The sequence below is a fragment of the Megalops cyprinoides genome, chromosome 7, assembly GCF_013368585.1.
Source record: "Megalops cyprinoides isolate fMegCyp1 chromosome 7, fMegCyp1.pri, whole genome shotgun sequence".
Lineage (NCBI taxonomy): Eukaryota > Metazoa > Chordata > Actinopteri > Elopiformes > Megalopidae > Megalops > Megalops cyprinoides.
The window spans coordinates 20,721,683-20,748,440 of NC_050589.1; the positions used below are offsets into that span (position 1 = coordinate 20,721,683).

At 44.3% G+C, this 26,758-nt stretch overlaps 1 protein-coding gene across 5 annotated transcripts; it reads left to right on the forward strand.

Moving 5' to 3' along the window:
• The first annotated feature begins 950 nt into the window (after positions 1–950).
• On the forward strand, positions 951–19,987 carry snphb (syntaphilin b). 5 transcript variants are annotated; one of them, XM_036534315.1, is made up of 7 exons: positions 951–1,106; positions 12,618–12,728; positions 13,951–14,022; positions 16,225–16,341; positions 16,812–16,913; positions 17,393–17,542; positions 17,952–19,987. In XM_036534315.1, the coding sequence occupies exons 2-7, from the start codon at positions 12,688–12,690 to the stop codon at positions 19,282–19,284; spliced, it is 1,815 nt and encodes a 604-aa protein (XP_036390208.1). In that variant the 5' UTR covers positions 951–1,106; positions 12,618–12,687; the 3' UTR covers positions 19,285–19,987. The 5 variants fall into 5 exon arrangements, with proteins under 5 accessions (XP_036390208.1, XP_036390212.1, XP_036390213.1 ...); XM_036534316.1 differs by lacking the exon at positions 951–1,106 and adding an exon at positions 1,403–1,463; XM_036534318.1 differs by lacking the exon at positions 951–1,106 and adding an exon at positions 2,232–2,253.
• The last annotated feature ends 6,771 nt before the right edge of the window (positions 19,988–26,758 follow it).

Genomic DNA, 26,758 nt, shown 5'->3' on the forward strand with positions numbered 1-26,758 from the left:
TAAAAATGGTTCATACTAAATTAGTTCTTTTAAATCAGATTTCACCCCCAAAACATTTTTTTCAACTTTTGTTGTTATTGTTGCTGTCTAAAGGCATTAAAGGCCCTTGGCATCATATTGAAACCATCCCTACCCCGACTGGTATAATGGTACATGACACAAACAACACTGAAACTTCCCCACATTGTCAAATTGGTTTAAAAGGAAATAATATCACTCTTTCATGTGGGTGCCCAGATATGTGGGAATCTCAGCTGCATAATTTTGGTAGGGGACTCTTCCTCTTCTCCCTTGAGGAAAATTTCCCAATTTTCATTCTGTGCCTGTGTATGTCTGTGCATGCATAGCAATGGCAATCCACACAGGAACGATTTAGAATAGCATTGTGCTAGTTAATAATTAGAAATTGTATATTGTTAGGCAGTCCATTTTCTGAGGCCTATCTTTGCATTGCACTCAAAGGTCTAAACAGAGCTCTTCTGTTTAGCAATGCAATGCAAAATAGTTTCTATTCACCCAAGTGATCATACATCTGAACGGATCTAACGCTTTGCAGTCAAATTGGTAGTGTCCAAGCACAACCAACATAACCCACACAACGTCCGGTGAGGGGAGACTTGGAAAAAGACTAATTAAATCATATGCAGAACCAATTCATTACATGTCAAGCTGTGCCTTTTCCAGGTCGGAGACAAAACGATTTTTTTCCCTCTAGGACATCTTTGAAAATACACTTTATTCTGTCCTTCTCGCTGTAACAGATTAACCCCGCATTTCACTGCAGCGTTGGCTTTTATGTAATATAACAGAAGTTGGCGTGCATATAATCCTACTACCGTCCGTCGTCCCAAATATTATGTGAGGTGTATCTCTTTAAGACGAAACGACGTAACATTACGCATCTGTTTCTATCGGTGCGCTGTGTTCTGTCACGGGTCTCTAACGTTCGTCACTACAGCATCAATTCAAGCAGCCCGCCTCGTCCGCGCGAGCAGCGGTGCACCGCTCTGGCGGAGCCCTTACCGGGGACGAGCATCGCCAAATGAACGAAACCAAACTGGTGGCGTGAAAATGGAACCCTGAAAAACATCGGGAAAGGGAAACAGGTAATCTCTCCATCTTGCTATTTAGCAAATCTTTGCGGTCCCACGGGTGAAACTTTATATGTTTGAGAAGGATGCATAGCAGTTATAGCTAACAGATAGGTAGAGATGCAGGGGATATAGGACACATGAAGGACTGACATGAATGCATGAATGGAATAGTAAAACGAAATGAATGCAGCGGGCGTTGCATTCTAGGAAAGACTCTGAATTAAGGGGATATTCCATTGTGCACAGTCACGATGCATAGGAGTAAATTCAGTAATTTGTCGGTTTTGGATTATTCCGTGCTCAGAAGTTGCCACTGCAGTAGTGAGGCAGCGCCGACGTTTGCGTGTGTTTGTGTTCGGTGCTCGCCAGGTAAGTCTTCTCTGTGCTACGCAACATACAAATGCCGTGTGAAAGTTAAAAAAATTAGCAACGAAAATGAAATGTTTTGCATTAAAACAATTGGAATTCAGATCTGTTCATGACTATGGAACGTGATCATTCGACCTTCCTCAGTATTGGTCCATCGGTGTTTACCTCTCCTAATCACATTGCGGACATTGATAGTGGGACGGAATTATTTACGTTTGAATCAATTACATTAAATTATGACATGATATGCATTGCACAGTGACGTTCTCTGGAGTAATTTGCAGTTTATGTTGAAATGGTAGACTAATTAAAGAGGTCACTGTTGTCTTTTATTTATTTGAGATGTAATGTTTGAAAATGTACCAGGCATATTACTTATTTTCCGAGGGGGCTGCACTGCATCAGGTCTTTGGAAGTGCCTGCTAACGGAGGGCCTACATTAGGCCATGTACCCACCGTTCACAGCGCTCTTATTCGAGTTAAGCCGACGCGTGAACCCTCTGTCGCACACAATCTTGACGCTAAAGCACAGATGTTGCCTGTGCAGTTACATTTCGCTCTCTGAAAGCCTGTGAGCAAAGCGTTTTGCCCTTGTTCTCAGCGGAATTACAGCTCAGCATGGTCTTTATATCCAGTACACATCGCAACCTAATAAATATTTTCTTGTACTATTCATGTTTTAGAGTAAAAGCTGTCTCGTCTCGTCCTGCATCTGCATCTCTGTGTACCCCTTCACATGTCTTTCTGAGAGGGTTTTCAGTTTCCTGTTCTTGTAACTCCAGTCTCATTGGTAAGGGCAATACAATTTACTCTCATCTTTATTACAGCATTATTGTCGTGATGGCAGTGGTGACTGCAGGGTAAGGGGTGGCATTTACACAGAGTAATGGATTCACTCAGACTGTGTCAGCTTGTGCACAAGCACCATTTCTGATCATTAACCTCAGTCGTGAGAGCCCAGATCTTGCTTTTCCTACAGGGACACTTCCAGAAAGACTGCAGACTCCTCTGATGTTTATTCAGTGTTTTCTGCTATCGGGTACCTCACCTTGCCTTGCTCTGTAGTAAGAGTGCTGCCTGCTAGTGAAACCCAGCTGACTCAAGAAAGTTTGCTTGATGCACTCAAGTACAGGCCCATTGGCTAGACAATGCTAAAGCAGATGATCACTGTTTTCTTTTGTTTTTGTAAAGCGCAAAGCAGTAGAAAGGTGTTACGTAGCATCTAGTTCAGTTTAGGTTCAGAGCCAACACAGTCATTAATTTGTAAGTGGAATTATGGCTTTGAGCAGTATTCACCTTTTTGCCTACCACTGCAAATGATTCACCCTTGATAAGTTTCTCTGCCTGTGCCAGGTCAATAAATAATCACCACAGTGATAGGAAGGCAACAATGAGAGGGAGTAGATCTTGGCAGGCAGGAGTATTTGAGGTTGGATGGATTTTCATGTCTTTCTGATAGAGAATGACTTTTTTTATTCATCCTGACAGCTTGTAGGATTAATCTCCTCAGAATAAAAATCCCAGAGGCTTGACCCTGTGGACCACTGTGCCATTTGTAGTGGTGAGACAGAATTGTCAGGTAATAAACTATTTGACCATGAGGACACTAATTGATTGCTTTCTCTGACGTTCAGATATTTGCGCCATTCAAACAGTCCCTTTCCCTGGCGTTTTGCTAGATTGAGAGTAAAGAGGAATTATCTTCTGCATTTGCCTTTGGCTAAACTACTGAGTGCTTTGAACATTAAAGATGGCATCCTCATATTAAAATTCTCCAGAAATGCATCCAGAAGGCCACTTATACCTTTCTCTAGTGTGCCAAGTGAAACTTAGTTGGTAGCTGAAAGGAATGTTTTAAACCTGAGGGATTTTGGTCCTCCCAGATTGAAATTGTTCATCCAGGGTATTATAAATGTTTTTCAACAAGTTGTACATTGGTACCTGGAGTAACAAGCGATTCAGTTGCCCATCTAGTCTTTGGCCCGAATTGAGTGATTAATGCCTGAGTTTGAATGAATTACAGAAACACCTCCATCACAAGTTACTAACACTGGAGCAAAGCAAGCACTCGCTAAAGCAACTATCCTTATATGTCCTAGAGGCTCAGCTGGTTTTCCGGAAAATCTGTACACCACATGTTATTTCATAATTTAGGATGAGTTTTCAGTGGTTACTCGGAGTATTTAGTTGATTTAAATGCCAGGCTGTAATAACATTCCCACTGAGAAATGGGTTATACTAAGATATTTACTGGCTCGGTGGCCTTGTGGCTGGCATCCACCCTGAACCCAGTGGGGTTTGAAAGACTTCAAAAAACGGTGCTCATTCCATCTCTGCTTGGCACTCAACATTAAACGAAATATATAGTGGCTAATGGCTCTAAGAGAGACTGGCAACCTTTGCGGTACATGTACTTGTGTATCAGCAAGTTTCAAGCTAAAAAAATCAGGATAAACTCCTGCCCAGTGAAGTTACCGAGCTACAAAATAGTGTCTTACCTAAAGTACACCAGGATGTGCTTTAGATTAAAGTGTGCGGCATGTTGTTGATGTGTGGTTGGCTACATCTGTGCGCTAGCAGTTCTCTGATTCAGAATCTGGCTTACAGCTCCCGATTACCAGATGTTATCTGAGCTCGTTTCCCCTCCCTTTGCCAAAGACAAGTAGAGGGCAAGGGCTATTGATGGTGACACTGCTGTTCACCAAGGTGAAGATAAAGAGAATGATGATTACATTCAGGATGATGACAGTAATAACAATAATAAAAATAGTGAAGACATAATTGTCTTATAGGCTTGGCAACCAGTTTTATCAGTGTGATAAAATGTGGAAGTCGCCACAGGGCCCTTTGCCTTCTATGCGATGTTACCGTAGGTGCCCTTCTGTATAGGGGGTCGTGGGTAGCTTATTCATTAAGACCTTTGCTATGACTATAACTTGTTCTAGGGATGGAACTCACTGCCCTTCAGGTGCCCATTTGGTCTACCTTTCTGTGTCACACAAGCAGGGAAGATCCGGTATGTGACAAAATTCTCTTCTGACAAAGGATAAACACACTGCCGTCCCAAAGCAGAACAATGTGAGGAGACAAGTTCATATTCTCTGTGTAGCGATATGCAATCAGAGGTCAGATACAACTGCACAAATCCATATCTGTCAGATGTGTACTATCATATGGCATAGTAGTGGTGGCTGTCCTCCTGAGACAAAGCATAGTTCCTGCCTCCTATCCTTGAACGCACTGTGCATTGATTTTTGTGGGTCTGTCCCTGCTATGTGTGCTATCTTGAGCATGCTCAATGCAGTTAACTTGGATTATTTTACGTTTACGTTTATTTATTTAGCAGACGCTTTTATCCAAAGCGACACACAAAAGTGCATTGAGTAAGTATAGTGGATTATCTGGTCAGGTCTGTGTCTCATGTTGAACTGGCTTTCCTAGAGTTTTAAAAGGTGTTGATATGAGCATTACCAGGCCTGTGTGGCTTCATGTTGTGACATCACTCTTTGATTGCCTTTTTTGGAAGCCCTGTGCTGCGTTATAGGTGTGTATTATAATCAGAGCTGTGCTGCTGTGTTTAGCTTGTGCTGATTAATGTTTATTTTGTTTTAGTCAGGTCTATTTTGCACTGTGCAATTGTGCATTGTATTTCTTGATTGCTACTGAAGGCTGCTGTTGATCATATTTTATTTTGTATCTTTGATTGACTGACAGTTGAGCAACTTATTTCTACCGTTGCTGTGTGCAGTTACTGTGTGCTGTCCTTACAGCTGTGTGCTGTCCTGTGGTTTCCCTCATGCTGATGGTCCATACCCCAGATCTGTACTGTGTTCTGCAGAATATAATAACTGGTATATTGTAATGTCATGACTGCTGGGTCACACTGTGAACACTGTTTTGCTTTGTGACTATGGATCAGTGTTGTGCCAGCTACAGTAGGCAATAGAGTAAATGAGTATGTTACAGTAGACTTCAGTGGTCCTCTTTTCTGTTGCTGTGCTTCTGTTTTGTGGCCAACTGTAGATGCTGTTGGCATTTGCCACCCTTTTGTACCTCTCATTGCAAGACAATTTCCCTATAACTAGTTAACAAGGAGATGTAAGCTGTCAAATCACTGTAATAATTTTTCATGATGTATTTTTATGATGTGTGTAGTCGTTTGTGTTTCTGACCTTCATCTTAAAAACTGAAAGAAGAATGGCAATCTGCCTGGCATGCCAATGAAGAATTGCCTCATAGATGCGCTGAATGACTAATGCCAGAATTCCCCCAAGAAACACTGCCCCTGTTGTTACTTTTAATTGTGTATTACCTTTTAATAGTGTACTTTTGTTACTACAGCAATGCTGCTATTCTCTATTGCTTATCTGGCCTTCTAGAACTAACACAAAAGGTCCACGTCCAGTTAATTGCAGCTGAAGTTTAATACAGTAAGATTAAACAACCTTGTTGCCAGTAAAAGCAATAAAGTATCTAGATACTATTCTTAGGAAAATGAGCCAGGTATGCATGACCATTTGCTTTTAAGTCTGAGATTACCATCAGAGAAGATCGGGCACCAATTGTATAGATGTTCTCAAAATCCAAGGTTCCCTTGTCTCCCAGTTTGCTTGCTTTAACTTTTTCATTACTTTAAGTGTCTTCCATCGATTCGGTCCAGATTAAAAGATTAACATATTAATCAAAGGCATTCTTAGTTTTATTATGGTGAAGGGTTACAATTGGGCATTTGCGTTGTGTTGGTAATGTTTCAGGGAGCATTGTGCTGGGATTGTGTTGTGATGCTGTAACTGGGTTGTGTTAATGTTTCTGGCTGTGTTGTTTTTGGACTGTGATGTAATGTTGCAGTACTGCTGGCCATTTTGTTGCGATGGTGACATAGTACAAAGTCAGTGCTATGCTGTGTGTAGTTGAGATGTGTTGTGATACTACTGTTGTTCCAATGCTTGGGATATAATGGCATAATCATAGGTTTGGACTCTTTATAATAGCATTGGAACTGTTGAAGAGAATCACAATATACACAGCAGGAATGTGTACAATATAAAAATAAATATATGCAAACCATGACAGCCACTGAAACAGTGCTGTGTGGTGTGTTGGTGCTGTGATAGTGCTTGGGCTATGCTTTGAGTTATGTTTGTGCTATGTTATGGTTGAAACTGTATTGTGTGTTTTGGCGTTGTCCTGTGTAGTGTGTTAGTGCTGTGATACGATTTAAACTGAGCTGTGTGTGGTTGGGGCTGTGCTGTGTATTGTGTGCAGTAATGGGGATAGAGCTGTGCTGAGTTCTGTTTTTATGATAGAATTATAATAGTGTTTGGGCTGTTCTGTGTTGGTGGTATAATAGCTTTGAGGCTGTGCTGTGTGCTGTGCTGGTGCTATAATAACCCCACCCCTATTGTAGTACCAACACGGCACAGCCTCAGAGTGTGTTCTTGGGACTGCGCTGTGTGCACCACTATTATAATGTGCTGTGTGCTGTGTGCTGTGTTGCTAGGATAGGGCTGGGCTCTGTGTTGTAATGGTGCTGTAATAGCATTAGGGCTGTGCTGTGTGCTGTGTTGGTGCTGCAATAGGGGTGGCACTGTGCTGGTACTATAATGGGGATGGGGCTGGGCTGTATGCCGTAATGGTGCTATATTAGCATTAAGGCTGTGCTGCGTGCTGTGTTGGTGCTATTATAGCATTGGGGTTGTGCTGCATGCTGTGTTATAATGTGCTATAATAGGGATGTGGCTGTGCTTTGCTGCAGGCTGACTGTGCTGACTGTGCAGCCTGTCCCAATGAGACTGAGTCATCAGCAAGGGAGAAATGCAGGATGGGAAATGGCAGCATCCATTATTTAACACTCTCAATGTAAGATTATTTAGCTTGGCTGTGAGGGGAAGTGGAGGAGCACTGACAGATGACATCAGGGAGTCACTGACTGCACTGACTTTTTCTCAGTTATTCATGAGCGGTTCTGTCTCATTTGCTTGGAGTCACTGGTTTGCTGTGGCTTCCTGGTTTAGAAGCAGGTCTGCGATGTTACTGCGATGGCACCTCTGTGGTGCCAGAGTTCAAGTAGATTATGATCATAGCCATTCTGAACTCTTCCTTGTAATTGGATTACTGTGAAGTGGCCAAGGATGAAATTACAAAGCATCTTAACATCCCTGTGAGTTTGTGCTTGAGTGTATGTAGACTGTTTGCAAGGGAATGAATTGAGGACTGTGTGAGTGTGTGTGTGTGTGTGTGTGTGTGTGTGTGTGTGTGTGTGTGTGATTATAGCAGTATATCCATGCTCAGTGGCCGTGTGACTCATCCTCTCTGTGCCGAGTAGAAAGTCGTGAGGAGCCCCTCCTGCAGTCTGCTGCACTGCACAGGGAATGAGACACACACACACACACACACACACACACACACACACACGCATGCATGCACACACACGCACAAACACTGACACAAACACACAAGCACGCACATACACTGACATAAACACACACACGGGCATAAACACACACACAGGCATATGAATATGTATAAGCATATGTGTACATGACATCACTACAAATCACACCCATAGGCAGGGCACAGACAGATGTGTATGTATAGGCTTATGTGTACAGAACACCGACACAAATCACATGCGCACACACACACTCACATGCCAACATTACTTGCGGAGGAAGACATGGAATCTCTCGGAGGGATTAGTGAAGGTCACCTTTAGGAGGGAGGAGCGGAAGAGATGGTCTGTGTCCGGGGTGAACTGTGAGGGAGCTGCAGAATCACTGCAGAGGGGCGAGAGAGAGAGAGGGGAGGGGTGGAGAGGACAGACACCACAGGACTGTGCTCTGTGTGTGTGTGTGTGTGTGTGTGTGTGTGTGTGAGTGTGCGTGCGTGTGTGTCTAAAGATAATCTCGCATAGGTTTCTTTGTCCTTTGTGTCACATTACATCAAGGATATGAATTTCCTTGTACAGGCCTCTGCCGTGAGTTTCCCATTGACGTACTGTTACATACTGATGCTTACCAATAAAGGTATTAGTTATAAAGTACTAGCTCTGGCTCTGTCTCTCTCCCTAGAGTACATTTAACGTCTGTGTATGGATCTTCCAGGGAAATGTTGTTGCTTTTATATAACAAGCTCTTAAAGGTCCCTGTTCTCTTATATTTTAAGATAAGAAGCTGTTGTGTTACAGCCACATCAGAACTGTAGTGAACAGCAGCAGATATGAAACGCCGAGTCCCTTGATGCACTTTTAATATCCTAGGGAATATCCCTATTGATGTCACTCCTCTCCGCTTTTTGCTCTCTCCTACTTAGTGTGTGCAGTGTGTGTGTGTGTGTGTGTGTGTGTGTGTGTGTGTGTGCGTGTAAAGCTTTCCCGCTGCAGTTTTCCAAACTGTACTCTTTGGGATTTGTCTGTTTTGCAGTGGTGTGTATGTGCATCTGTGCATGTGGGTGTGTGGGTGTTAGAGAGAGAGAGAGGATTTGTCAGTGTACCTGCTTATATCTTCATGTTTTCCCAGAAATGAAGTGTTTGATTGGATTGGAAGTGTTGGAGTTTCATCTGTGTAGCTTATCAGTGTTTAGTATTTGTGCATGTTCACGTGCACACACAAACACACACCAGCTTTAGATTTCCACTGGCGGTTGAAGCAGAGACTATGTGGTATCCCTAGTGGTCACCTGTCTGCAAAACTGCCTACACCTATCTGTCCGTCTGTGAACTGGGTCACTGAAAATGTTGTACATAGATTTGCCTGAAACTTTGTGAAGTTTTGGTTTTGGTGCATAAAATAAAATTATTTTAAAGGCTACTACAGCAGGTGTTCATGATAGCAGATGCATGCAGTTGGTTCTGTGTTCTGTGTCTTGAGTGGCATGTTGTCAAGTATTGCAAGTTTTTTTTACTTTTAGTTTTTTTTTTTAATTGCTCCACGATGTGTCAGTCATTTTGCCTGTGTTGACAACAATTTGGGTTTTTTGTTGAATGTTTAGCCTAGATCTGTGCTTTTGCGTTGGTTTGTCTTTTTTTTAAAGCTGTTTACACAGGTAGGGGTGTGGAGATGTGATCTAACAGGATTTCGGTACGTACATGGATATACTTGATCTGGTAAGCAATAGGTAAAAAAATAATCTGTCAATTGAGAACTCTCAGTCTGAAAATGACTCATTGCTTTACAGTTGCATTGAATACAGTTTGGCATAGCCGTCAACATGAAAATCTTTTCCTGAATTATACCAGATTCTGTGCAGCTGTGAACTGTCCTGTATGTGGCACATCAAAAAGATTTCTATGTCTGCAAGATAAAACAAAAATAAAACACTCTGTTACATAGGAATCTGTATATAGAAGAAAGATATCACTTTAGTAAACAAAATACTCCATCAATGATGTTACCACCCTCCGATTTCCCTGAAGTTCATATCCCTTTTACAACTCCAGACTGGAGGGGGGTAGCTATGGTGTTCACTATATTTGTTATAATTTTGCTGTTCATTAGCCTAGCAACCAACATTGCCTGGGACAACTTGGAATGCCTTCAGTTTTATGCATTTTATGACCCACTTAAACAGCTGGGTGTATGCAAGAGCTATAGAGGAAAAAGTCCTTTTCAGACTGCACAAACTTAGTCCCTCACCAGAACAAAGTGTGAAGGGGAGCGCTGAAAGTGGGCACAGACATGACCAGGTTCAGCACATTCACTCTGACTGCAATGCTCAAACTGATGTAGTGCATGCTTGGAAGTGCAGCTCCATTTTAAAGTGATGTGGAGTAAGTCTTTGTGTACTCTTGGCTCACGGCTGTACTTTGGTTGAGGGGGGGGGGGGGGGGGGGGTGATCAGCCATTGTAGGCAGGAGAGCTGCAAATAGTTGAGGTGAGAGGAGTGAGAGGACCTTTTACCTGATAATGGTGCTGAACCTGTTTTCCATTATTAACAAGCTGGCCAGTTTTAGTAAGGATCACCCAAGAACAGCTGACTTCTTTTTACTTTGCTAAATGTGGTAGCACTACCTTTCTGTGCTTCTCACTAAAAAAAATCATAGGTTTATTGAAGATGAGATGAGGTAGTATTAAATATATATTACTGTGTACAAAAAAATATTTTGGAAAGAGCTATTTAAGTTTTTTGTTACCCTTGAAATGATTTTACATGAAAGCTTAAAAGCAGAGCTGTGAAAAGGGAATCTGCTGACAATTAGTGATTCTCTTTTAAATTAGCATAATTGTTAATTATGCCCAAATTGTTAATTAATTGCCCAAAACATTCAAACGCAGGGTCAGGATAATTATCAGATGAAAGTACAGTCTCTCCGTCCCTTGTTGTAGTTCAAAAACTGCCACTGCAACCAGCTGTGTTTCTTCAACGCTGAATAGGGCTTTGTCAGCAGAAGGTCATTTCTGGACTGGGCTGTGTGAGGGATTTAATTATTGCTGTCTGTTGGCTTAGCGCTCTCCTATCATCCAGGACAAGCAAGCAGTGATGTGCTGTAAATGAAATAAGTGCAAGTTCAACAAGATTCAAAATAAATACAGGGCATTCTACAAAGCACATAAGGATGCAGTGCAGGTTGTGCGTGTGTGTGTGTGCGCGCGCGTGTGTATGTGTGTGTGTGAGCGCGCACGCACACACACGCACATGCATGTGTGATGTACTCCTGTTACATAATACAGCTGATTCTTTGCTTCCTGTCCTGTGCAGTGTACCGAACAGAGGGGAGTAAAGTACTGTGAGAATAGGGGGTGAGGTGAGGTGAAGAGTGTGGTATGAGAGAGGAAAGCACTATGCCATCCCCCTCCGCTGAGACCTCCAGTAGTCTGCCACTCACAGACTCCTCTGTACTACTGCTGTTTCTCAGTACCTGGGCCAACGTTGGACCTGCTCCTCTCCTAGTACCTCTAGCACCATTGTTGCTCCTCATCTTCCATGAACGCTACTCACACTACTCCTGGTCCTTTCTTACCATCTACACCAGCACTATTCCTGGTATCTTCCAAGCAGTTCCACTGTACTCCTACACCTCTCTACTATTAGTACCCATGGTTCTCTCCCCTCTGCACTCTGTATCAAAGGGGGGTCTGATTTTGAGAACATCCAGTCTTCACCCCGTGTGTAGATGAATCAGCCCATCCAGAGGAGGTCTGGGGTGGCGGATGGGGACTCAGTGGGAACAGACTTGCAGAGCAGATTTGGGAACGGAAATGCCCCCTTCGCTTTTATCAATTCCCTCTGCCACCCTGGAGTGCTCCTGCTTTCTTTTCTCTTTCATGTTGATCTTTATTACTGTGTCTTCTTCTCTGTGTACAATGTCTGCTCTGTAGTTCAGTATCTGTCCCTGGTTCCCTCTCTCTCTGGCCAGCAGCAGTCTGGCCAGGGAATGTGCTCTTCCTCACTGCGGTCACAGTGGTGAAAGTAAAATTCATCCACTTACGCCTTGGCTCTCCTCACATGGGCTGACTTGCAATGAATTCTGTAAAGACTGGTATTCATAAAAACAACTATTTAATAGTGTGCCATAGTTTCCCAATCTTATAGTACAAGCAGTAAAAATAACCATATAAATAAATAATTTAAAAAATTCATGTTTGATGCACATGCTGAAATGTTGAATATTTTGCATATTCCAGACACAAAAGTGGATTTGATTTGTGCATTTGTAAGTTAGTTTTTCCAAAACTAGAACATGAAGTCAACTAAATTTAGGAGCTCCCTAATAACCACACAGCGTGTTGCCCTGAGAGTTGAGTCATTAATAGAGGTCCTGTCTGAGCAGCCGCCCTCATCTCCCAGGCCAGATCGGACAGCTGCCAACGCTGTGCTCTGCCAGTGTGTGTCAGTGCGATGCTGACAAACTCACAGCAGTTGCCAAGGCCTTAAAGTGAAATGTCTGTGGGGCAAAAGCTACCATGAAATCATTTCCCACTAGGTGGCAGCACAGAGCCACAGAAAGGCCAGCGCTGTTGATTCAGTCAAGTTTTGGCCTGTATAAAACCAGCATTTCGGGGGCTAAAAATTGTTATGTTTGTGTTTGGTTATGTCTGTTTTTGACAGCATGTTTAGCCCTGTCTTTGAATAAGTCTGTAGTTTATTTATGTCTAATTCATTTGTTTAGTTTGGTAACTGGCTGTGTCTGTTTTTGTGTCCATGTGGTGTTCTTAGGCTGGCCACCGCTGAAGAGTTATTGCCACGTGGTGCATGTGAGAGGGGGAGAGAGAGGCCATCTGCCCCCATGTCTGCCCCTGCTAACCGCAGATCTGCAGGATCACGCAGGTACTTTCCCGGGTCCCTCCCTCATCCTTCTGCGCGTCTGTCTTATCATTCTGCTCTTAACTATCCCTCGTTCTCCCCCATCCCTTCATCCACGTCTCTCTCTCATGCTCTCCATTTCTTCTGCTGTCCTACAGCAGCCTGTTGCTGCCCTAGGCTAATTCTTTCTCATGTTGCCTCCAACATCCAGCTTCCCTCGGCTGGTGGTCTTCCTTTGAGGTTTGATGCTTCACCCAGAAACAATCACAGAAAAAGTGCTCTCCTCCCTTAGGCCCTCAGGCTCTGGAAGTTTTAATTTCGGAATTTCTTCCGTTTTCAATTTCCTAAGTTGTACGACGCGCTGTCTGTCGTGAGGCTCAGGCTCTCTGCAGGGAGGGCTGAGTCAGCTCTTTTGCTCCGCCTGTGCGCTTTTCTCAAGATTAATTTCGCCGTGCAACTGCCGCGCTTGCCGAAATGACCGCGACGGGGAACACAAAAGGAGTCACATGTTACTTCAGCTGCAGTCTGCGGAGAACGGAGCCTCTGTGACCACAGCCCTCAGACTGCTCTGGCTCCCTCATCGGACTGGCTGAGAGAGCTGTAGGCCAGGCAGGCTAGGGGATGCAGGTTTCAGCAGCCCTCTTCAAAAGGTCAGGCCCCATTAATCCAAACAGAAGCAGGATAGAAACCCCCGGCTGTGAGCCTTGAGCCCTTATACTAACAGTTGGAGCTCAAGGCCAAACATGCAATCTGTGCGGTAGTGGTGCTTTAGTTCTCAGTGGTAAACAATGAGTTACCAATAGCATATGACCTTTGCAAATATGTCCATGTATTAAATGGTGGCATATGTTCTTTTGTCATTATTGTTTTATGTCAGGGTTTCCTTTTACCATATTTATACTTTTTATTAAGATTATTCTTAGGAATGTTCAAATGCTACGGAACTACAGAGTCTCTAGACACCTGTTGGTACCTACTCCCTCTCAGATGATTTCTATCTTTAATGTTCATTCATTAAAGGATATCCCTGCCTGTTTAAAGTACACAGTAAAGATCATGGAAATATACACCTAACACCAGTGCTGTTCATTCATTTCCAGTTTTATTTAATGAGGTATTTTAGTTGATACTACTTGGTTTATTTAAATCACCACTATAAGTAGTATCATTATTTGCGTTGCACTCAGAGCCAAAATGGCTTCCATGCTTGAACCCCGCTCTTGCCCTCTCTCTTCTCTCTCTCCAGATTCAACCCCCTGAAGGCTCTGCAGCCGAAACGCCGCTTGCAGCAAATGTTGTCGTCCCCCTCCCCTTCAGTGTGAGAGACACTTCTTATTGTCTCAGCACTCACACACAAGTACATACATACACACTCATACAGGTACACATACAAACAGCAGCACATAGTTACACACAAGCAACTTCTTCACACATAATAGTACACAATAATAAACGCACACGAGCGTAACACAAATGTAATCGTAGACACACAGCACAGACGGTTATGTCCACACACATAGGATATGGTTGCACACCCACACACTGTGCTCTAAAATCCAATGTTTCATACCCATATGGAATTATGTCTTTTCATTGGTGCCAATACAATGCAGACACCCTGGTGGCAGTGGGCGCAGTCTGAAACACTTACTTCTGCTATCTCTGACATCTCTGCTATGTCTGAGATCTCTGCCACTCAGCCAAGGTTCCAGAGGGCTGCATTGTTCATTTCTTTCTCTACAGAGTATTTGAAGGTAACTTAAGATAAGTACTGTAAATGTATTAAATCCTCGGAATGTGTTTGTTTGGACATACCAAGCATGTTGTATAGCCTGACAAGGCTATCAATGTCTACCTGGTCCAATCAAAAACTTTTCCTGGTTTTAGCGTTTAAAAATACTTTTTTCCAGAGAAATTAAAAGCAATTCAAGACATAATTATATAGACATTTCAAATCATAATATCCTGTGTACCAATCTGATCTCATTCTGACTGATCCAACTGGCATTCAGCTACCCAGCTTTGGGCGTGTTCGAGTAAACTAAATAAAAGTGCTTGGGTAACTGCCAGATTGCATCCCTCTTAGACCAGGGTTCAGGGGCGGGCTACATCTTCTGTCATATACAGAGTCTCTCAGTCCCTAACCTGTCTTATACAAACCCAAACACACACACACACACACACACACACACACACACACCAGTCTGCCCAACCACAGGAGTCCATCAGCCCGGAAAGGCAGGCGATGGACGATGCTTGTATACCGCCACTTCCTCCCCGTTTGCTTGTTTTGTGATCGAATGACCTGTTTATTTCTTTCCTTGCTCTTTAGGCTTGTTTCCGCTGCTTACCTCAGCCTCCTTTTTTATGTTGCTTTCGTGCCCTGTGTCATCTGCTCCGCCCACCCCCCATCTCCCCAAAGGCGTGGCTGTAACAATAGCGCTGGTTCAGCCAGTTTGGTACGCTCGAGCTCCAACGTTGGGGCCCAGTGACTGGGGAAAACTCCAGTCCTCCCACACATGGTTCCCCTTTCAGTTGGTTCACTGGAGTCACTTGTTCAGGGCTTTTGGCAGGTGGTGGAGGACTAGCATTTCCCATCACTGACCCCCTCCCCCCTTATGTCACTGCCTCACGGATGAAGTTGAAAAATGTGAAGAAATGTTATTTTTCAGGAAACTGAAAACAATCTGTCAGTTTAATGTAATTTCCTTGATTATCCATTTTTGCTTGTGTTTGTCTCCTTTGTTTTTCTGTGAGAGTTTTCTGTGGAAAGTTGGAGGTAGGAATATCCTGACAGAATTAAGTAATCATACAGATGATTTTATGTGCCGAGTGGATTTGTACCTGTACAAATCGTTAATTGTTTGGTCACACAGCCACAAGTCTGATCTGAAAAGAAGTTCAAACAAAAAAGTAACCAGACTGTCAAAAATGAATTGCTGTTTCCCACAAATTTTCCTTATCATTATTATTATTATTATTTATTAAGTTTATGTACTGATCCTGAGGCACTTGTAGACTGCAGACAGGATGAGAGAGCTTTGTACGCTCCCCAAAACAGATGCAATTATTCCAACTGTTGCACAACCTGTTATGTTTGTAGAGACTTGCATTACTGAGTCATGCGTGCCTTAATAATGATTTTGGTTAAGAGGGCAGGTGCAGTGGAAAATTCCTTTTGTTCCAGTATTTACATCTTGAGTCTCAAATGGGAAAAAAAAAATCAGTCTGACAGAGAGATACTGAGCTTAACAAGTCTTGAGGCAGTCTGAGAGCAAGTTTATTTCCCTCAGTGTTTTACAATTTCTCTGTTCAGAACATCCAAAAAGTGTGAAAGTAATGAACCTTTCTCTTCGCTGGCAGTTGAAGTTTAACTGAATGGAGTGCACTTTCTTTATCCTGTGAGGTGTTACATTGGTTCTGGTTTGCTGTGAGTTTTGATCCTCCTCTGGTATTGAACTTCAGTTGTCACCCTCCCCCTCCCCTCACGTGTCTGTAATGGCCTCTTATCTCTGGTCAGTTTTGACTATTGCAGGTTCATAGAGCTAGACTACATTCCCATGGAGACAGGCTTTATGGTTTCAATGCGCCAAAGTCGTGGATTTCTCACCCCACAATCGCCGGAACGCCACAAGCGGTCAGCACCTCCCCGCAACGACTCCATCACCTAGTCAGACACCCATCACCACACACACCCTCGCCCGTAGCTCACAGGAGTGTCCTTTCCATTCCAGATGTTTTCCTTTGGCATTGATTAGATATTTTTGTCTTTCTTTGTTAGTAGAGAAATGCTGCACAACTTCATTTTTGTCATGTTTGTCTGCGGTATTTTTCCAAGACGGAAAACATAACATTGTGAAGCTGTTGTGTATTGTCTTTTTTTGTTTGTTATTTTTTACTTTGGAGTTTCATTCGTTTGCACCCATGTCTGGCGTTTATTTTTTTAGGCCCCCCTTTGAGTGATGTCTGTGGTATGTTGTGTGTCTGTCATGGAAATCGGTTGAATGTTAAGAAGAGGAGGGGCATTTTGCTGTTGAAGTCTGTGTACTGTGCACCTCCATGTCTTGGTGTGGTCCGCTAATGTTGCCTGTGTCACGTTTGCCCCAGACGGACGGCTGCCCCGGTCAGCACAAGGGATCCTTATGGCAACTCCTCTCTCAGTAGCAGCTCTGGGTCCTGCAAGGGCAGTGATGGGAGTCCTACACCCAGGTAAGCCACGCCCCCCAGGCATATGGGACATGCCCCACTGCCAGGTAAGACACACCCCCACATCTGTGTAAGACATGTCCCACAGCCAAGTAATAAACACCCCGTTGACACTGGACACACCCCACATCAGGCCCCACAAGACATACCTCAGACACAAGTGAGACAGGCCCCATGGCTAAGTAAGGCACAGCCCTGACTATTGATAGTGCACATCCCATATTAAGGTAAGAGTTCCCATCACTACTCTGCTCATTAACTCAAGGAAGAAGCCCAAAAGTGTTATGTCTCAGGTGTGCACGCGTTTTCCCCCAAAGGCTCAAAAATGCTTCGCTCCTTAGTTTAGGAGCAAACAAGCAGATATTCTAATATAGCAGTTTGCATGTCTGCCCCTCCCACCACCACCCTGCCCTGTCCTGTACCTTTTCTCTCCCCACCCCCCTCATCTGTCCCCTTACCCCTGAATTATCCCTTCTCCCCAGGCGTCACATGAAGTACACTTCCTGTAGTGATAACCACGGGATCCGACCACCGCCCCCCGAGCAGTACCTCACCCCCCTGCAGCAGAAGGAGGTGTGTATCCGACACCTCCGCGCCCGACTGAAGGAGACCATCGACAGACTGCAGGACAGGTGAGGAACCGGTAACTCCCATCTCCTGGCCGCTGGAGCATGGCTATTGTCCAAACCACCTTTCCATTGAAATAGGAATGTGGATTTCAAATCATTTTTGTGTCTCCTGATTATATTTCAATTGATCTGTGGCAGCTGTATTGGCCTGACATAAACGCATTCCTATTCCCAAAGCAAATGCGGTACACAGCCAACAAATTATCCGAATACCAATATTTTCATTACCCCTTTTTTTTTACATTCCTTCTGGTTGTAAATTTGAATGTAAGCAACTGTCAGATTATCCATCTTGCTTCAGTTAACTGTGCCATTTTTCCTCTCCATTTTCTCCTTCTCTGCCTCCCCCTCTATCTCCTGATCCCTCCCTGTCTTTCACCCTCTCTTCCCCTACTCCCTCTCTCTCCATCAGGGACTCTGAGATCGAGGAGCTGAGGACACAGCTGTCGCGCATGCAGGAGGACTGGATCGAGGAGGAGTGCCACCGCGTGGAGGCGCAGCTGGCCCTGAAGGAGGCGCGGAAGGAGATCCAGCAGCTGAAGGAGGTGATCGACGTGGTGCGGACGAGCCTGAGCGACACGGACACGGGCACGGTGCAGAAGTACTTCCAGGACATCAACGTCCAGAACCGCAAGCTAGAGTCCCTGCTCTACAGCATGGAGCTGGCGCAGGATGGCTCCGTCAAGGACGAGGACATGGGCGGCTGCGGGGGCGGAGCCAGAGCGGGGGCGGGGCTGGGGCCGTCGGGGTCCTGCGACGGTTCCCCGGCCCGCTCGCTGACCCGCAGCTCCACCTACACCAAGCTCAGCGACCAGGCGCTGGCGGACAAGAACGGGAACGCGCCGGACTTCCCCAGCCTGTCGGGAGGCGAGACCCAGGACAGCGGCTGCGTGTGTGGGGACAGCGGGGCCAGCCGGGCTGACCTGCTGCTGGAGGCGGCCTTCCTGTCCGAGGAGACGGCGTCCCTGCTGAGCTCCTACTCGCGCATGCCGCACTCCTCCACCTACGAGAAGCTGTGCAGCACCGAGAAGATGCTGCCACTCCGGTGCGGCGGCAGTGGCGGCAGCAGCAGCCACCCCTGCCTGGCGCACCACCACCTCTTCCTGCACCACCTCAGGGAGCAGGCCATCCAGACGGAGTGCGGCCCGGCCTACAACCCCAACCTGGACACCATCACCGAGAAGGTGTACAAGTCCCAGGCCTGCAGCCCCACCTCCACCTGGCTCTCCGAGGAAGGGGAGGACTTCGACACCATCACCACGGCGACCACCACCGCCGCCGACCCCGCCGTGCCCCTGCTGCCCTCCTCCCTCTCCTGCACCTTGGAGCTGCCCCCGCTGGAGGACGAGGAGGCCCTGCCGCCCCAAACGTGCCAGCCCAAAAGCGTGGCACAGCAGCCCTTGGAGCAGGGCAGCGGAGTGACGGTGGTGGAGGTGGAGGAGGACAACGAAGACGAAGAGGGGGCAGAGGAGGGCGCCGTGGCAGCATCCGGGGCAGCCGCCCCGCAGAGGAGCTACTGGAGCCGGCACTTCCTGGTGGACCTGCTGGCGGTGGCCATGCCCGTGGTGCCGGCCATGGCCTGGCTATGCCGCGCCCCACGCAGGGAGGGCCAGCCCGTCTACAACATCGGCTCGCTGCTGCGGGGCTGCTGCACCGTCGCCTTGCACTCCCTCCGCAGGGGCGGCAGTTCCTGGCACTACCCTGCAGGGGGCAGTGGCGGGGGAGTGAGGAGCACGCAGATTTGAAACGGCCCACATGCTCAACCCTCAGCCCTCAGCCCACTGCTCTGTCAGTCCCTGAATGATTTCACTCTTCTGAATTGCATAAGGAGGGGCACACAGATCCAAAATAACATCTGCACCCTACCCTCCCTGGGTCCGGACCGCTGTTAAACATTCACCCCTCCCCTCGCGTGCCCTGACCTGGACCCTCCTGCTCTCCCCTTCCTGCTCCTAGACTGCACGGAGGGACCAGGACAGCTGTGTCCAGCTGACTCAGAATGAACAGGCCTCCAACTTCACAGCGAGGCAGGTCTGTCCTTCCGTCTGTCCGCCCATCAGTCCGTCTGTCTGTTAGTCTGTCAGTACATGTACAGTGAATGGGTGCCACATTCAGCCAGTCCCGATACGTACGTGTAATATCAAACTTAACGTCAGACTCTTTTGCTGTGAAAAAGAAGACACTCTATAGCCAAAGCACTTGGATCACAAATAATGAGTCTTGTTGTCGGTGTGATGATACTGAATGACCGACCGCGCTTGTGAATCTGTGAAACTCCTGGTGACGCAGAACACTTTCCCTGACTCTGTGCGGGCCATTGTTTATTCAGCTTCCAGTCGTAATCTGAACATGCTTTGCATGTTCAGCACAATCACTAATTTATCAGTGTGCTAGACCAAATCCATAAATTCAGATGCACTGATCATGTCAACACCATTGATGAAACGGAGCAAGAAATTACATGCATCTTTGCTGATGCCTGATGTCAGTAGAATGTCTAAGTCTTTTTTCTTTCCGTTTATGCGGAAGGAGAGTGAGGAAAAAATGACCAATTGTAAATTATTTTAGTATTATCATTTTTAGTGGTCATAAGAAGGCTGTCAAGTATCAAACATTGAGTATCAGATGTATCAAACATCGAGTATCAGATGTATCACAGTCCTGCGTTTTCTGTTCTTCTGTTGTTGTCTGCACTTAGGAGCGTAACTGTGTCATAATTATACTTAGGGAGGTGAAGTCGCCCAGTTCCCTTCACCACAACCTAACGTTTTTTTCTTTCATTTTTGTTAGCCCTGCTATTATAGTTAGAATTTGTTCTGTTTGTTTCTATGTTAAATTATTTAGGTATCCATCATGGGCTCAGGTCACGCTGGGCTGAAGTGGAATCCATGACAGAGATTCGGGTCACTCAGTCAGAAATTGTTCTTATTTAATTTAGGATGACATGAATAAAAAGTAGAGCTGGCATCATCAAGTTAAAATTTTCAAAAACTAATGTCAAAATATAATAACTTTGCATTTTCGTTCTTTGATCGCACTATAATTCACTTTATTAGGGTAGGCTATTACTTGAAGTTCAGATTGCTGTGGATGTCTCCAAATCCAGGCCTCCGGCTGGATATTTCTGTGTATAATATAATTCCAAAACAAGTTGAATGATTAAAATTAATAAATAGACTATTAAAGAGTAGTGAATCACTATTTATTATGATAGATGGCTTTATCTTGTAGCTATAATTGCACTGGATATTCTGTCTGAGCTATACTGTATGTCTGAAAACCTTTTGGGTATCTCTTACACTTTTTTTTTCCTGTTGACAACTAAATAAGAGTTGCCTTTTTGCTGTTTTTCTTTTCCATGCACAATGTGAAGCAATTTTTTCTGTTGACAATCATTTCATGCAAGAGCTTTATGAAGTCACGGTATGTCTGATCCATTCCTCTTTGTCAATAATATGCTCCTTCACATCAAAGCTCTTGGCCCGTAGAAAACGACAAGGAGAACTAAAATGAAAGACGCAATTGAATGAATGATTCAACTCTTCAGAAGCATCTTTCAGCTCTGAGACAGTTCTCATCTGACGCATCTAATGAAAAAAATGTTGCTTCCTTCCAAAATCCTGTTAGAATGTTTGTTTTGCTTTTCCGTGCAGTTGTTTCATGTGTTTATCTTCAATTTTATGAATGCTCACAATTTCTTACTATGCCATTCATGTTGAATAATAGGCAATATGTGAAGTTTTTTTTTTTTCTCCAAAAGCCATATTGTAGTTCAGGGGTGGGTGAGGCAGCAAATGGCTGTCGCCCATTTTGTGGTGGGCCTAAGAACAGAGGATTAGACTTGCCAGCCAGCTCCACAATATCTGCAGCTCTGTCTCAATCCACTAGGGGGCACTGCTTTCCTGGAGTCAGTCTTGTCTGACCAGACTGTTGCCTGAGATGAAGACTGAGATTGCTTTGGGTAGTAAAACCTGGACTGGATCAGATAGCTCCGCTGAAGGAGTCCTGTTAAACGAACACTCAGACCCTCTGAGAGAAAGCCAGTGGCACTGACATCAGGACGATCATCTTAATTGTTTTTCCTTAACATCCGCTCAACAGGCCTATGTTTGTACGTTTTCTTTTTCTGGAAAAGCTGAAAACACCCCTGAGGCATTGCAGTTTAATGAAATGTAATGACTTGGTGTGATGATCTGTGTAACTCTATCTGCAGTGGTAGAATGCAGGCAACAAAATGGAGGATTTGTGGAGTCATAGGGGCACTCCTGGGCAAAACACCATTTCTGCAACGTCTGTAACGGAGGAGTGAATTTCCGTGCACTCGCTCCCCTGTGGAGTGCAGAGGAAGTGCGAACAAACAACACTGCCTGTAGCAGATCCAAGGTTAATTGCAGTGATTAACTGGGCATTTATTATGGTCAATTACAGGCCATTGCCAGCTTTTTGTGTGTGCGCTTTGTATTTAGCTTTTCTGAAGAGTAATTACTTTTTTTAATAAGTGTAATGACAACCATGTTTTATGTGTCTGGCCATGAGAGCATCAGCGTGATAGTTTCCCTGCACTGTAAGAGCTGGAATATTGGATGTGGATAACCCCCAGCTGAGAGAGACACACCGTGCTATTTGTAGTATAGACAGCATGAGCAAGAACACTGAGACATGAAGCCTGCAAAAGCATTGAGCATGTTGTTACCACAAATGCTACAGCATATTGTTGCCACAGTGTTTCTTTACCATTGTAACAATGGGGTAACACTTAAACACAGCAATGCCAAGGTTATGCAATGTACAGGTGTGCTTCTGAAAGAGGCATCTCATGCTGGTCATTAGATTAGGAGATCATAATGGTGTGGAGTAAAGAGGTGGCACTGGTTTTGAAAGCTGTCGGTTTGGTAGTTTAGGCAGGGAGGTGTACAGGGTACAGGGGCCTTAAGCTGAATCATATCAGGAAATGGCCATATTAATGGATATAAATGAATAAGTGTGTCCACTAAAAGAAAAATAATAATTATGGGCCATACCTGATGCAGCTGATTCTGAGGAGGAGGACTGAGAGGGCAGCCTAGGGGGGCATGTAGGGAACAACAGCTTTTCCTTCGAACCACTCCCTACTCCTGATCTCTGATCAGCATTTACTCCCGATCAAAGGGCACCGGCTGTCCCTCGTAACCCCCGCCCCCCTGACTGGGGATCAGTGTTGCTGAGTGGGGTAGGGAGCGAAGGAGGGGACTGGAGCGAGGCGATGGACTGTGAAAGCACACTTGTTCCTCCGCAGCCGAGCCCACATCCTGCTGTGTTTGGCAGCGCTGTCTGTTCTCTCCCCTTCCTGTGTGACCCAGCCTGACCTCATAAGTCTACCTCTGAGAGGGATGACCATGCAGAATTACATGATTGGTTGAAATATTTGATACACATAAAATTGTCCTATTGGGTAAGAAATAAACAGAAGTAGTGATGCACGTGTTACCCACCTGACATTCAAGTCCTCTTTGCAGGAGCTCATTATAGAGATAGGATCATATTTGAATTTGAACAAAGATCATGATTATTTGGACATGGCCTCTCATTTTTTTCACTGTGTTAGCCACATATGACCATTGCCTGTAATTAGTAGAACCATTCTACTCATCCTGTGGTCTGTTTAGTTAACCTTGTCAGTGTGTCAGGAACACTACTGCTGTTAAAGGAAATTGAACCAGCCAAGCTTGACTGCAGTCAGATCTGGGGTCAGTTATAGTATGTTACCCATGTACTGCTGTTACTGCAACTGTTATATGCCACATATTACTGGACATTACTGTTCTAATATGACTACCATACAGTAGTCAGAGACAGTAATTTATAAGGTGCGCAAAGTTGGCTTTTAACTGACCCCTTGGTCTGTCACTGTTGGTGCCTTCAGAATGTGAGTTTGTTGAATGTGCAGCATTGAATTGTTCTTTTGTTGAGGCACTGTGTAACCATTTGTGAGGAAAATAATAGTAATATCTACCATTAATGTGTAAGAGTGCTGGGGGAAAACCACAAAAATAAATAAAAGCATATGAACATGTAACTTTGTGCTCTTCAGTTCCAAATTTTATTGTTTATTGTACTTAATTTTCACTCAACGTTTAAACATCTCTAAATTGGACAACAGTTTCCTCAAGGGCAGTGACTGGGGAATAAGGAATGAACCAACTGGTGTGTCAGGACTATCAATTTTTGAACTACCAGCTGGTGCAGAGTCCCCCTTTTTACCTGGCCCTGAGAGCACAATCCTGAAAGCATTAATGCCAGTAGGACTGGCATCAATGGATGCCAGTCTCTGATTGGCCAGATGAATGCGGTACATGTGTCTGATTTTATTTTGCACAGTAGTGCATGTCTCAGTAAATGCAGATTCTCAGATGTGTTTTCGTAAAGAATACAGGGAAACATGGCTCAGATGTTGCGCAGGTACAGATGGATGGTACAACTTGCGCAAAATGCTGAAGTTGTATAACAAACCAGTGTCTCAGTGTGTTTCTGTAGGAAGTAAACAGAGTTGAAACATTTTATGTTACTCATATTTTCCAAATATTTTACAAATCAGCTTTTATTGTATTTAGAATTCATTGTATGAAGCATAGTTTCAGTTACGAATATTTAAAGTACAGTAAGAGCTCTTGACAATAATTATGAGTCTTGGGATCTGATAATCTTACTTTTGTAAATGGTATCAATATACGTAACCAAAGTATGCTTTGACCTGGTTACATTTTAGCCATAAGGGAAGTAAAAGAGCAGAGAACAGTGCATTTTTTCCTGATGTAAACAAGAGTATGTGTATAACAGGATTCAATGAATGAACTCAAACAAGGAAGATCAACATGGTTTCATGTTTGTACCACTAGGAAGTTGCTTGTGTCCTTTGGCATCTCTTGAGAAGAACTTCTGTTTTCTCCTGGCCAGTGTGACTGCCCGGATAAAAACATACGGTTCATAACAGATGCCAGTGCCTATGAACTTCTTTGCTACAGTGGTGCCGAAGATTTGCAAAGCAAAATTTACACTAATCAGCTTCCGCAGCCCTCTGGTACAGAAACTGGACTTGGAGGACCTGGAGGCCAGAGAGATTATGTATATTATTCACACAAAGCTATGTTTCCTGGCATCCCCACAGTATTTTACATAATATCGCAATGTAGGTAGCCACCCACACATGGGTTAATTTTATACCCATATGAGCAGTACTTTGGCAATGGGACTTGGGGTTTCAGCATGTTTTTGATCATATGACACGAGTGGTCAGGCTTATATAGATAATTCAACCAATGTGGCTGCTAAAATACAGTGTACACTGCTAAATCTGAGTGGTGAAGCACTGTTTATTTTGTCTTACATTTCCAAAATAGTGCTACTACTTTGTGAATGCACAATTTCATAGCCGATTTCTGAGTCAACAGCTTAAAAACATGTCATGTATCTTCACATATCAATGAAACTAAATCAAAACCCCTGGGATGAAAAGAGGTATTTTAAAATGGTGAGTAAAATTTGGGAAACCCTCCCAGCTGGTGGGAAATTTGGACATGAGACTGCACTTACTGATGTGAGTCAAAAGTCAATATATACTTAAGGAACTTCAGGAAAATTAGTGTCATGTGATGGGTCCTTCAGCAGTCACAAGTCAGTGAGTTTGCTGCAGTGGAACTGGACAGTCTGAAAAAGGGAGCATAGTGAAGCACTTGAGTAGTTTACTTTCTAACTGGAAGGAATATACTTGTGACCATTTGCCATTTGCTGGTGAATTTAACTTCCACTAATGTGATCATTGTAACTCAAAGCTTGTATGTTGATATGGGATGTTAGCTGAAGAGCATAGACCTTGTAGCAAGTCAGGTACTTGCACACTACACTATCTCTGTTTGCCTTGCGACCAAGGACAAGCTGTGATTAAAAATAATCTGCGTTGTATTTCACAAGTCAAATGACCAGCAGCGCAATTGTCCAGCAGCTGTTTCCTGTAAAACCACAACTGATCTGAAGCAGCTAAACATTTATGGCACAAAATGGGCACAATGGCAGCAGGATGAAAGCTCCAAGGCCAGCGCATGTTGGACAAAAGCATAAGATGGGGAGTTTATTGAGCCATGGTGAAAGTACAAGAGTGTATGTGATGCCTGAGTTGCACACTGGGCTTCCAAACCTCAGCTGGTAACAAAATTGGCAATATGCATAATAAACTTAGCAACATCCTGGGGTGATGACACATACTGCAAAGCAGATTACAAAACATGCATGGTATGTCCACCCTTACTGAAGAGACCACAGAAGGAAACTCTCATACACACACTTGCACAGTGTTGTAAGCATACACAATTGTGTCATGTTTTAGGCTTTAAGAAGGAAGACTTGATCACATTTCAAAATGGCACTTGAAACATGCTTCACATTTCTTCTGGAAGTGCACTCGTGTGCCAGGACGAGCTACCTTTGGGATCAGCCTTTGCCTTTGAAGTGGTTTTACCTCTGTGACAGAACCAGTGTGCGTCATTAGCCTGTTTAACATTTTGATATTTTTAACAGTCGACTCCTCGAGTCATTGTATTAATACCAGATTTAGGATTTTTTTTTTTTTTATTGATTTGCAAGTCGACATGAGTGTGTCTAATGGAAACTAAGCTAGTAACTGGGTACAGGATAATTTCCATGTGCCTGTAAGCATGTGTGTCCAAAAAAAAATCCTGTTCAGAATGTCATGAACTGAGATGGATACTGTAGAGAAATAATAATGCAAATGTTAACAATAATCAACAAAGTCAGTGGAGTCAAATGATGCTGTTGTGTTATGTTGCCATCTGTGTGCATTTTCCAGTCTGCACCATCTCGGTCTGACAGCAGGGTCTTTTGGTGTGTCTGTTAGCAAGACAGCATGACGGCCCTTCTAATTCCTCTCAAGTTTCATTTGAATCACGTACAAGTCCCCTCCCCCGTATTGCTTTCTCTGGTCTCAAATAGCGTCTATATTTAGGGTTGATGAGTGGATGCTCAGTTGCCCCCCACTGCCCACTGCACTCAAAATGCAATAAGTTGTGAGGTTCCGCTTGACTTGTCCTATCTCTGTCAGCCACTCTGTCCCTTTAATTTTGCTTACACAGAAGTGGATTGTGGCAGTCCAAGACAGGTTGCGTTAATGTTGGATGTGTTATGGATGTTCTGGAAAACTTGAAAACCCACACAGGGTTGATTTAGTTG